Source organism: Centroberyx gerrardi, chromosome 18 (genome assembly GCF_048128805.1).
Source record: "Centroberyx gerrardi isolate f3 chromosome 18, fCenGer3.hap1.cur.20231027, whole genome shotgun sequence".
Classification (NCBI taxonomy): Eukaryota; Metazoa; Chordata; class Actinopteri; order Beryciformes; family Berycidae; genus Centroberyx; species Centroberyx gerrardi.
Genome location: NC_136014.1, coordinates 21,111,081 through 21,123,451, shown reverse-complemented (window position 1 = coordinate 21,123,451; position 12,371 = coordinate 21,111,081). Strand labels below are relative to the sequence as shown.

Sequence of the window (12,371 nt, the reverse complement as noted above, 5' to 3'; positions counted from 1 at the left end):
ATCCAATTACAGCATCAATGTTTTCTCAGCCCGCTCCTCTCTCTCTCTGCAGCTCAGTCTGCCTTCCTGTCTTAGTGCGGCTTCCGCCACAACGCAGCCGTCTCTGGCTTTTAGTCAAACAAAAACCTCAAATGAACTACAGATGCACTACCAACCCCCTCTGTGCCCCCGCCTACAGGAAGTGTCAATATATAGTATAGCTCTTGTGTTGTAAAGCATAGCTGCAAAGAGACTCTCTCTCTCTCTGCCCTCCTCTTGTGCTTTCCCCACTTCCCGCCTCTACATCTCTTTCTCTTTTCACGGTCCTCCCCTTTCTTCAAGCTGTCTCTCTCTGTCTCTCTCTCCCCAACATACCTATTATACACATAGCTGACTCCACTGAGTGACAAATGTCCCTAACGGAAGGAAAGGAGCGCTGCAGTGGATGGACAAGCTGCTCTATGGATGCAGATAACAGCTGAGTCAATATAGGCCAATGCATGGAAAGTCTTTGTAAATATGCTTTTAAGATCCAGTCAAAACCAGTAGTTCCCTGCAAAAAAAAGATAAAACATGTCCAAGGCACTCTGTTTCATTGCAAAAAGTAAAACAGCTTAATTTTACATGGCAAGAATAGATTAAAACATTGCACCAACGCATTGCGGCCTAGTCTGGCCTTCATCAGTTCCCGGCTCTGACAAGTGCCCGTCTCAGAAGTGTCACTGCAAAATCCCCTGAGAGATAATCCTATTGGCAAAGCACACCAAGGTGAAAACCATTTACTTGCATTGTTGTGGGTTCAAATTTTGCTCTCGACCTCTGTTGCATGTCATCCCCCCTCACTCTCCACTGCACACTGTCTATCAGAAACGCTTTCAAAAATAATCTAAAAACAAATCCCTCGTCAGGCAGACCCAAAGATACTGCTGGAGCAGAAGTTAGGCTCAGGTTACTAGCAGCAGTGAGAGTAGGAGGGACTGTAGAAGCGGCGTACCCGTCATGCAGAAAGATTCCTTGGCCTCAATTTCAGTTAGTCCGCCTCTTCCTGTTCTCGTCGGCTGAAGTGAACTGCAGCAGAGCGTGGAGCGGCGAGAGCACGAGGCGCTGCGGAGCGGAGCGGCCAGACGCACATTCACAGTTAATGGGCTGTGAAACAGAGGCTGACCTGTGTAACGACAGATGTGGGCACACCAGGGAGCGAAGCAGGCCTGCTGGGAATTCCAGGGGTCATTATGCACTTAAAGCAAAATCCACCCGAAAATAAAGTAGATCTCAGACAGTTAAATCTGAGTATTTGAGTACACAAGCAATTCTTCCAAAAGCTAGATATTATCAAGACAAAAACTGTAAACCTTTGAGCTTTTAATTTAATGTTAAGGTTTGTTTCTCTGAGGTGTTAACAGGTATGAACCAGAAGCATATCCAAAGCATATCCTTGCCCCATAACCCAAGTAAATCATCTGGGGTGTTATGACTGTGTCCATAAAGTTGGTGTCTTATTCGTATTAAAAAACCCTTTGGATTAAATGCAGGTCATTCTTAATCTTATTTGATTTTTTGGACTAAACAGTGTTTCCATCAGTCTGTCATTTACGATAAAAGATTATCCTTATCATTCCACCTTAATTAAGACATTAGTCAAAATGTTGTGATGATGTTTGATATATATCATCAAAGTCTGATAAATAAGAAGCTATAGCCTGGTTGCCTGTGAGGCCAAAATTTCTAAAGCTGAAAAAAACTTGTTCAAAGTTGTTAAAAATAGCGATTACTGAGCATCACTCAAAAGAAACAACTTTTGATCATGTATTGCAATTTTTATTTAATTTGCTCAAACAAAACAATATGTTAGCATGTAAGAAAAGTCTAATTAACATGAGAACAGTATGGTACAATGCAAATGATAAAAGAATAAGAAACCCATCCATGAAAATTGCCGGGGCCATTCGGCCAAATTCATCCCCGCAATCTTCTTGTAAATCCACAATAGATTCAGTTCCCTCAGAAGATAAGATATATGTCTGGGTTTACGCACAAAGATAAAAGTCTCCTTCAGCAATCTGACATTAACATGGAGCAGATTTCACTGCAGAGGACAAAATCGTTTTTCTTTCCAGATTTCCAAGCGTGTCAAGAAACCTAAACTGCTGAACACAAACAGTCTCTGTAACATACAAATGGCATGAGGGAAAACAGAACACTGTATCCAAACTCATTTCGTAAAAACCATCTCAGAGCGAAGATCACCTTTGACCCCTTGTGAGCCTCATCTCTCGAGGGTTGATTGCATTTCCAAGCTGTAAGCAAAAGCAAACTCAGCATTGTACAGAAAGAAACCAAATATTATGTAGAAACCAAAGATGATCTTGGTGCAAAGATGTTTTGTTTTTTTTTTTTTAGGGGGGAAACAGTACCAAGGTCAATTAACTATCCCTTTAAATCAACTTGACCAGGATGAAAAAAAACAAACAAAATAACAATTGCATGTGATAATAATGACAGTCCCTAGATATTATTACTAGTCATCTTTAAATCTTTGACATATTATTAAATGCAACTTCAGAACAAGGCACAAACCATGTAGCTTCACAAACAGAAGTAACCATGTTGATATACTCTTCTTGATCAAAACATTTCACCTGCCATCACGTCCAAAGGACTGAATATATAGACGGACATCTCTCTTTCTTGGTTCTCTTGACAAAATGATAAAAAAAAAAAATAAGAAAGGCGACTTTGTTGAGAGTGATTATGTTTAGCAGGAGACTGCCGAGTTGAAACCTTTGGTGAGATAGCCACACTATTGGCGACAGAGGCTCTAAGCAACTGTTGTCAGAGTATCTTGGATTGCTCTATGGGTTTTTTGTCTTAAAGTGCAATCAATGCTGTGTAAACACTCGTCAGAACAGGGAGCCTCGTGGGTGTTTCCATTTCAGATGGATGAGAAGATGAAACGACTTTTTCAACAGAGAATCAGAGCGTGAATCAGACCTGAAAATTCGACTCTGGCCTGACCCAGACGCCAAAAAATCCTGTCCACACTCAAACCGAGGGGGTAATGGCATCTCGTGAGCCGCAACCTGACTTGAACCCCAAATTTTACACCGTATTTTTTCAACAGTATTTTATCGAACGCTAAATTTGTCCCAAACCCGAGCAAATGGGTGAGAAAGTCAGACGGCTGGGTCACGTCAGGCTCGGACAGAAGCGTCAGGCTCTACGGAGCGGAACTGTTTGAGTGTTGGGATTAAAATCATACTTGGGGAAATAGATCATCTTCTCTGGGTGTGATTTCTCATATTTTGTAGCAAAGCCAGAACAGCCAAGCCCTTGAACAGAGTCGTGCCTCTGTGAGATCCATGATGGGATGACCTAGCTGGTACCCCGACCCCATGACAGCTGAGCCAGAGGTGCTGAAGCCTCTACAAGACACCCTCTCATTAGCAAACCTTCTGCTGGGTTTGACTATAACCGTATCCTCAGCCACTTCTCCTAACCATAATTTAAGCTACAAATATTATTTTCCCCCGTCTCTTACACTTAAAAGTGCCAAAACGTTGGCATTGAGGGTGAACTGCTGTAATGGCATGCACATGATTTAGTTGCACATCGAGTAAATATCGCCTCCTAGGTTGAGTATCAGTAAGATGCTTGTTATTATGAAGTGTAATAATCGATTTATCACAAAGTTTACACTGTAGATATTAAATCACAATGCATCATTATAGAGCTAGAACCCTGCAAGCCTTTGAGGGCCAAAAGGTTGTTACCGACAGTCATGGGGTTGGACTGTAATAGTGGAGCTGTCCCTCCCAAGGATCTCATTTAGACAATAACAGAGTATTGAATGATACATGGATCGTGTCTGTTACCTTGTAGACAAGTCAAGACATGCAAACTTGGAGCAATAGTTAGTTTCTCCAACATCGGTCTCTCAGCTCCCAGCGCGACCCTCTCAAGTTGATTGTACTTCGAGCTTTTAGCGAAGCAAACTCAGCACTGAACTGAAAGAAACCAAACGTTGAAACCAAAGTATTTTCAGAATAATAATAAAGTGACAGTTCCCAAATGTGTGAAAAACACTATTCTCAGGGAAGATCTGTCATCTTAAGGATTTGATGGCGACAGGAGAAAAAGGCAAAGAAAAGATGAAACAAACATATCATCAGTAAGCACTGGTGAAAGAGTAAATGGCACATTCATGTCCACACGGACACCATCTCTTGTTTGGGTTGTCCCTTGTGTCCCTTTCAACAGTTTTACTTTATAAATGTGATAAAATAAAAATGTCAAGAATCAAAGAAATAAAAATATATAAAGTTCAGCTCCAATGTGGCTACAGATACAGTATCCTTGAATTCTATAGAAAAAAAAAATAAAAAAGCAGAGTATTGTGAATTAGAAATGGTGTAATTCCTTACAGTGTGGCTCTGAAAAACCTTTTTTTTCCATGTTCAGCCTTTCAGATTCACAGAAAATCTGCGATGAAGTTGACATGGTGTCACTTGTCACACAGTAATATTGTCCAAAGGCGGCTCATAAGGGCCAAAAAAGGAAAAAGACATTGAAAAATGTTTGGTGGGGTTGGGGCCGGGGGGCTCAAAATAGATGCTACACTTATTGCTTGTAATAAAACTTGTGACAGTTAATTGAATTTCGTGGCAGACTTGTGACCCTCACCGCATAAAAGAAAACAACCTTACATGCACCAAACGTACCAAAATATGACAAACATGACATGAGACCTAGAGAGGAGGGGGGGAGGAAAAAGTTGTCAAATCAGAACGGTACACACAGGTAAAGTTCAGTTCTATCTACACGTCCGGCCATGGTCAACTAGCATGATAGATATTAGCAAATCAGCACTTTTTGTTGACAGAAGAGGTTTGGTAGAGAGCTACAATGACTGCAGTAACCCTCCGTGTCTCATCCGCCTGCCACGCAACAGTATGAAACAAGAAAATCTCATCTCAGGAGGGGAAAAAAACGAGTTACGAGTATGATTCCACAGACGAAGAGACAGACGAGAGCATCCTGTTTTTAAAGATTGGATTATTGAGCTACTTGATATGGCCATAAATCTACACTGAAACAGACATGATTGATAAGATACCTTTTTTTTTTTTTCCTAAATAACTTTTTTTTTCTCTCTTTTGTACATATTCAGGTTAAAATAGTATTTGAGGAAGACAAGCTTTACAGTGTCCTGCAGTGGTGGACTTCACCAGAGAGTGTCAGTCCCCCCATACATACTCACACACACACACACACACACACACTCGCACACGCCCGCACACACACACACACGCACACGCACGCTACCCCTATGGCATTATGGGAAAAAAAAAGGTTTATTTTCCGTCCCCACCTTCCTCCTGTCTCCACACTCGCTTAATAAAACGTGCCCCTTTGATAGTAAATCACAAGTACGTGCTCAGAGTTCTGATTCATGAACGTTTCTCTGTTCTCTTATGCGCCAATGGTTAATACAGTATCATCGTAGAGTTCGATATTGTTTTTTTTGTGTGTGTGTGTTTATGTTTTCTTGTTATTACAGGACAAAGAGAGAGAAATCATCTTTGCATAAAAGACATTCGCTTCTCTTTCAGACCGTGCACTGTCCTCCAGGATGCGATGCCCTCGGTTGTGTGTGGGGTGGGGGTGGGGGTGGGGTGGGTGGGGCAGGGGCAGAAACACGAGGCTTCACAAAGTGGATCCCGTGAGTCACAGCCATCCAAGCTACAAGCCTCCCGTCGGCCCCCCCCCCCCCCATCTCCTCTGTTGTACTGTCTCGACGCTGCTCCGCCCCAAAATAACGTCCTCTCTCAGGATTAATATGATTATTGTCATCATCATCGTCGCCGTCGCCGCCTCTTTTGCTGTCGTTTGTTGTTTTCTGCTGTATTTCTGTATTGTCATGTCTGAAGTGGACCGCGGGTGTCAGTCGGGTCACGTGGGTGTAGATGTCGTGAACGGGGAGTTGGGATCTTCTTCTACGCCGTGTTGGACTTGCCCAGCTCCTCCCTAATTGCTGAGGACACAGAGGAACACACACACATTAGGAAAACTGATTTATTTTTGACTTAGCATGCGTTCACACCCCAAGCAAACAGCTGCTGGAAGTCAGTTCCTTTTCTAGGACCTGAGACAAGCCTGCCATTGTGATATTTGTCCCCATCGTATCCTCATTTGTCAGCAAGGGAAGTGGGCTGCTGTTTTACTTTTGGGTAACATTGCCAGTCTGCAGCAAGGACGTTCTGTTACAAAAAGTTACAAAAAGTTAATATTCCCCCGTCCCGGTGAATATTAACTTTTTGTAACTTGTTTGTACAATGTCAGTATGTTTTTGTCTCTGTACCACTGTACAATGTCAATGTGTTTTTGGGTTTCTGTTTATTGATTGTGGGTTTTTTTTTCTGTTATTTTGTATCATGTCTTTGAACTGTTTTCGGGTGTGTATCAACTGTGAAAAGAATTTCCTCTCTGAGGACAATAAACTAACTAACTAACTATAGCAGCTCCTTGCAAAACTGAATATCCTGCCTATTGTTGCAACATTAGCGCTCGAGCTGGTAATTGTCTAGCTCAAACTAGATAATGCATGGTGATATGGCTGCTTGTGGTTTGTTAGCATCAAAGTAAAACACATTTTGGGTTGTTGTTAAAATTATGAGTCATCTTAAGAGCTCTGCTGCAAAACATGACAAAATCATCTGTGTTTTTGAAATACTGACTGAAGGCAGGAGTGGATAACACATTTTTAGCAGAATATACCTTTGAAAGTATAAAGAATATATGCCAAAACAGTACCTAGAAGCAACCGATTGAACATCATTTTAAACAATCTAAAGTAACAACGTGGCTTCTGGGTTTTGCTTTTTAAAGTACAACTGAGTACACACAGACAGAAAGAAAGATACACACACAGAAAAAGAAAGAAAGAAAGATGTTGTGGTGTAAGAACTGACTCACACTTGGATCCAGAGTCACGTCTGTAACTGTTGCAGTGCAGTTTCAGTGTGTTTGATGTGTATATTCACTGGTAGAGAGACTTCTGAAGAGATCTACACTGGTGTTTGTGCAGGAGAATTTTCTTTGTTTGTCTTTCTTTTTATCTCTTTCTTTATGACCCAGCTGTGTGTGTGTGTGTGTGTGTGTGTCCAAGTTACCATCAATGAGCTCTTCTTTTAGCTTCGACAGCTCCTTCCTCATCTCATCCAGAATGTCCTGAAAAAAAACAGTCATACATTATTATTTCCATACAAATGTGGCAAATGTAAATGCTCAGGAAAGAGAAACCAGGGTGTTTCCACCTGGCGGCTCTCCTCTCCACCTTCAAATCCCCCTGGACAGTCACATGACACTGAGATGAGCTGCTGACTGACAGGGTCTCCTCTGGCTTCTAGTGGATGGTAGTGAGGCACTGCCAACAGGCTAGATGTTACACACGGATATTCTCTCTCTCTCTCCCCTTCTGTCTCTCCCTGTGCAGTGAATCCCTGTCAAGTTAAGCCTACAGACTTACTTAATGACAGGGAGAGCGAGAGACACAGTGACAGAGAGAGCAAATGGGTAAATGAGTGCGGCCTGTAGTGTCAGCCACGCTATCTCGCCTCCAAAAACACACTGAATGAGACAGAGACAGAGAGGAAGAGAGAATGGGTGGGCAGCTCGCAGGGTGCCGCCCCTCTCCCGGTCCCACTGCTGTGGTGATCTGTTGCGGTGGCAGATAGGGAGGGCTTTGGGAGACTCTCCACTTATCTAGCGGGCTCATTCAGAGGTCAGAGGGAGGAGCTGCCTTACAGCAGGACACGGTCACTGGACACACCCACGCTCTGCTCGCTAGTACTAGGTCTAGGACTGCATAATTAATAGTAAAAAAAAAGATATCGGAAAGGCAGGAAAGGCGTTTCAGCCCGCCTCTGATACAAGTTCCTGGGATATTGTTTGCAGTTACTGGGATATGTGTCTGCCATAGAAATGAGCTACTCTCATCTATTAGTTTCAATTAAGCTGTTTGGAAGCTGTTGCTGGACCCCAAGACAAAACAAGAGGCACTTGAGCTGCCTAATGTCCTGCCATAATCACCATGATATATTAAAAACAAAACCAGTTATGCTAGGTCATTAATGAAGCTAATAAATGCATTAATTACTTGTCTTCACATAACACATGGATGGTATCATATGAATTCCATATCTAGATAGAATTAAGGAGTTATAGTAGTTTCAAGAAAACCAGATTTTCCTCATTAATATGTAAATTTATGCAGCAAGGTGCTCCAAAATCTAATCAGATCACATACTCTATAGGGGGGAGTATGAAGTTTCTATCATGTATTGTTGAGTTATTGTGTTCACAAGAATGCATCTCCACACAGACAGAGAGACACACAGCCAGTCACCATGGCAACATACTGTCCTGCACCATGAACCAAGGTGGCGGGAAACAAAAAGAACAGTTTGCAATTCCCTGATTAAATCATAAAAGTCTAAGTTTAAGAGTTTGCTCACCTGTTTCAATCTGTCGTAGTCGACTGTTTCTGTTGGCACACCGTTGGCACTTAGGGAGGCGGTGGGTGTCGGAGTGGATTTAGGTCTGGGAGGAGAGAGGGGCAAGAAGGGTCAACTCAACTGAGTGTAGAAGAAAGAAAAAGAGGAACGAGGCGGGAAAACAACAGCGGTCACTACATCTTCTTCATGTACGTCAAATTAAGTGCATCATTTTGGATACCACAACATCTCTGGTTTTATACTAGCACTTCAAAATAGAGAAAGTGCACTGAAAACCCCATAGAATAATATCATTGAGATTTAAAATTTGTCATTACAGCTAACATGACAATACAACATTAGACCGCAACATTATCTAAACATTTCTATTGACAACATGACTGGTGGAAATCAAGTAAGGTCTGAATAGAACAACAACGCACACCTTATGAGTCTGAATAAGTGGCTGGTAAATGCCAAAATTCACCAGCAGCTTTACCTATTTTACTACTTCACCATCCAACTAAATAATGTTGGCTAATATGACCTCTAAATTTTTTTAATTTTTTTATATGACCTCTAAAAGAGCATTGATTACCTGCTAGATTCATTAGAAAACAAATTTACCAGCCACAGCAGAATATTAACAGCATTTGTCTGGTGGCTGGTGATAATTTCCCACCAAGATCATCTTTTGATTTGTCAGTGTATTGGTTGATTTAAAGCAATATCTTTTCTCAATTCATTTAGTTAGTTGCTTTAGCATCTGTTGGAGCAAACCTGTTGAATTCACTCATTCATTCAGTCGCTGTGTTAAAGTTAGACTTGGATATAAAAAGACTAGGGATACTGCCAAAACTGCAGTTCAGAAACAAATCCTGGTTAGAGCATGCACACACACAGGTTGCGAGAGTCAAGCGCACTCGCGTAGACATGCGTGTAAAATGCACACACACACGCACACACACACACACAGCCACTGGACCAGCTGATGTATCAAACTGTTGCCAACAAGGTAATCAACCCTATCAAGAGAAGGCCGGATCTCTCAGTTCCTCCGGTAATTCCCCACATCCTCTCTCTCCCTCCACACACACACACGTGAAGAAAGGATCCTACGCTGGCGATAAACCTGCATCTTTAACCGATTTCAAAACTCGTCCTGAAAGAAGTGACATTATCTGGAAACAGTTGAACTAACTTATATTTCAAGTCACTTTCCATTGTTTCAAGAAAATCACAATTAAAGGATGAAATCATTTGTTAGGTGTGACATTTTAACAGTGCGGTTTCCTGGGACCTTTTTCCTCCCGTGTGTTTGACAAGAGATAAGACGAGGATGCAAGCAATCCAGGAAAAGGACCACAAAGATCCAGCTAAGCTCTACTGGGAGAACCCCTCACTCGATGTGTAAATGATCGGGGAAATGAATTGAGACAGCAGCCAATCATTCTCAAGAGAGGAAGTGTGAAGAGGAAGGAGAAGTGAAAGGAAAGGAAATGAGCTCTGCACCGGGGTCATTTAGTAGTTTTGGGCTGGAAATACCGCACAAGCACGTGGAAATGATGTATTTATTTTTTTAAGATCATTTTTCATGATGTAATACATGTAATGGAGAGCAAGAGGAACAATGGGAGTGAGAGGTGGACTCAAATGCTGCAGTGCCACAAGTGCATGGTGGGCACAGTATCCTAGAAATTGCATTTAAAACAAAATAAAATCTGTTTATACAACCTGTAAGATTTACTATTTGTATACAGGGAAAGATTAATATGCTTGTTCTTGCTAATGTGTTGGCTGTGTCTGTAATTTATTCTGAACAAATGCCAACTGACTGCTCCTGCCATCACTTGTTGCCTGATAATAAACACCATTTTTTTCCTACCAAGATGGCTGAGTGGTAACAAATTCTAATATTGTGTTTAATTAGATTTTTATTTGGATTTTATTGGTAATTAATCAAGTTTATGAAGAGTTTCCGAAATTGGAAATGACATAAAAAGCCTGCTCAGATGCACACACTGTAATGCAGCGCCGGGAGTTTATGTGGTGTGACAAGTCTTGCTCTGGCCACCGCTATGGGTCAGATATTAAAGTCACTTTTAATGAGCTGAAATCAAAAACGCCCATCTGGTCTCCTCTCACACACACACGCACACACACACACACAACACACACAGCAGGCCTTATCTACGAGTGCCTGCTGGGTCTGTTCTGGCTCCAAAATGATAATACTGAGCCAAGTCTACTCAGCACTGGGCGGCACCTCATTTTTCACTGTCTGTGTCTGTGTGTGTGTGTGTATTGTATATGGTCGGGTGTGTCTATGTGACACACATATATGGATTTCCCTGTTTTGAAAAAGGCAGAACTCAAGCTAAATGAGGTTCAGGGGGGCGAAGGTAGTAGAGCATGCAACACAATAGTAGTAGTAATAGTAGTATAAATCCATCATACAAACATTTTCTGTTTTAGAAAATGCCATATGACATGTTGTACCAAATGGCACATACCAAACAGCAGACTAAGAGTTGCCCCCTGCAGTTTGGCCATTATGGGAAAGAGCACACACACACACACACACACACACACACACAAGGACAAGACAGGATTCATTCCAAAACGTTTCATCCAAGCATATAAAAATCCACCCCCAACAAAACCACTTCCAGCACAGCAAACTTTGATGAAAAAAAAGGGAGATTGTTTTAAAAGTCGGGGATTTATCAAACTCTCCAGGCCCTTTTCTCTCTACCTGTTGGAGGAATCTGCTCCCATGGGATTTCTCCACGGAGACTCTCGTCTGTGTGAGCAGCAGAGACACTGACTTTACAAATCAGAGCGTGGCGTTTCTGCCCCAAACCCGATGAGACCCAACGGGTTTGGGTCGGACTGTATTTGTACATGAAACCCACTTAGGTTCAGGTTTGGTCAGAGTTTAAAACTACCGTTGAAAAATGCTATCACGCTTTCATAGGATTAGAGCTAACAGAAAGCTATTGATCCTTTGGCACTGTTCTGGTTCAGAGAGACGTATTGGGGGTTTGGGCTTGAATTTTGGGGGCCACATTTACTGCCATTAACCTTCAGTACACTCTAAAAGATGAAGGATCTTAGGGGGATCTAAAGCCATAATTACAGGTGAAACTTTTTTGGGGCTAGGGGTTTTATTGGCAACTATTCTACAACGATTGTTTATATTAAAAAATACAAAAAAGTAATTCAAAATGACAGACAATAAAAGGGATGCCCTATAATTGGCACTAAGGCCCTGACCTTTGCACTTCTTACTATTGGTTGCTTATTATTTATCCAAAAAATGTAAAATGTGAATGAGTACAGCCAAAGAAATACTCAAGCTCCAGATACCATCCTTCATTTGACCCTAGCAACAAGCAGACAGGTAGCTGAGCTAATTGTGCATTCATGTGCTGTCGGGATTATGGGATACATGACGTTCCCACCAGAAGTATCACTTGAACAACCCCCACCACCAACCCCCACCCACCCAAGTCGGGGAACTGAAGTCTGGAAATCAGGATTTTAAAATGGTACACGAATTGGCCAAGTTGTCACGTAGCTGCCAACATGGCCAACATGGCTGCTCCTCTCCGTGTTTCTTTTTTATTTCTGACCAAAAAGCACACGAATGCTCGAGTTGGGTGTCCGACTCTGAAAGAAAAGTACGTCCGATGTGCACATGAATGCAGCATAAGCTTTAGTCATGTTAGCCAGCACTGAACGGCCCCAGCAGTGCATCATGCTAAAGCTAGCCGATGCTAATGCTTTAATACGTTGCCACGGCTCCTTTCAGTGGGAAAATTACGTTTAGTAGCATCCCTGCTAGCCATTCAGATAGGCAGTGAACATAATGTGAGAAATAATGATGAATGAATTTGT

General features: G+C 42.0%; 1 protein-coding gene across 1 annotated transcript in view; it reads right to left on the bottom strand.

The window, feature by feature from the left end:
• Positions 1-5,888: 5,888 nt before the first annotated feature.
• enah (ENAH actin regulator) overlaps positions 5,889-12,371 on the bottom strand; it is a 66,196-nt gene continuing 59,713 nt past the window's right edge. Inside the window, 3 exon segments of the mRNA XM_071899270.2 lie at positions 5,889-6,010; positions 7,149-7,206; positions 8,493-8,577. Of these exon segments, the coding sequence (XP_071755371.2) occupies positions 5,973-6,010; positions 7,149-7,206; positions 8,493-8,577 (181 nt within the window). The 3' untranslated portion in view covers positions 5,889-5,972.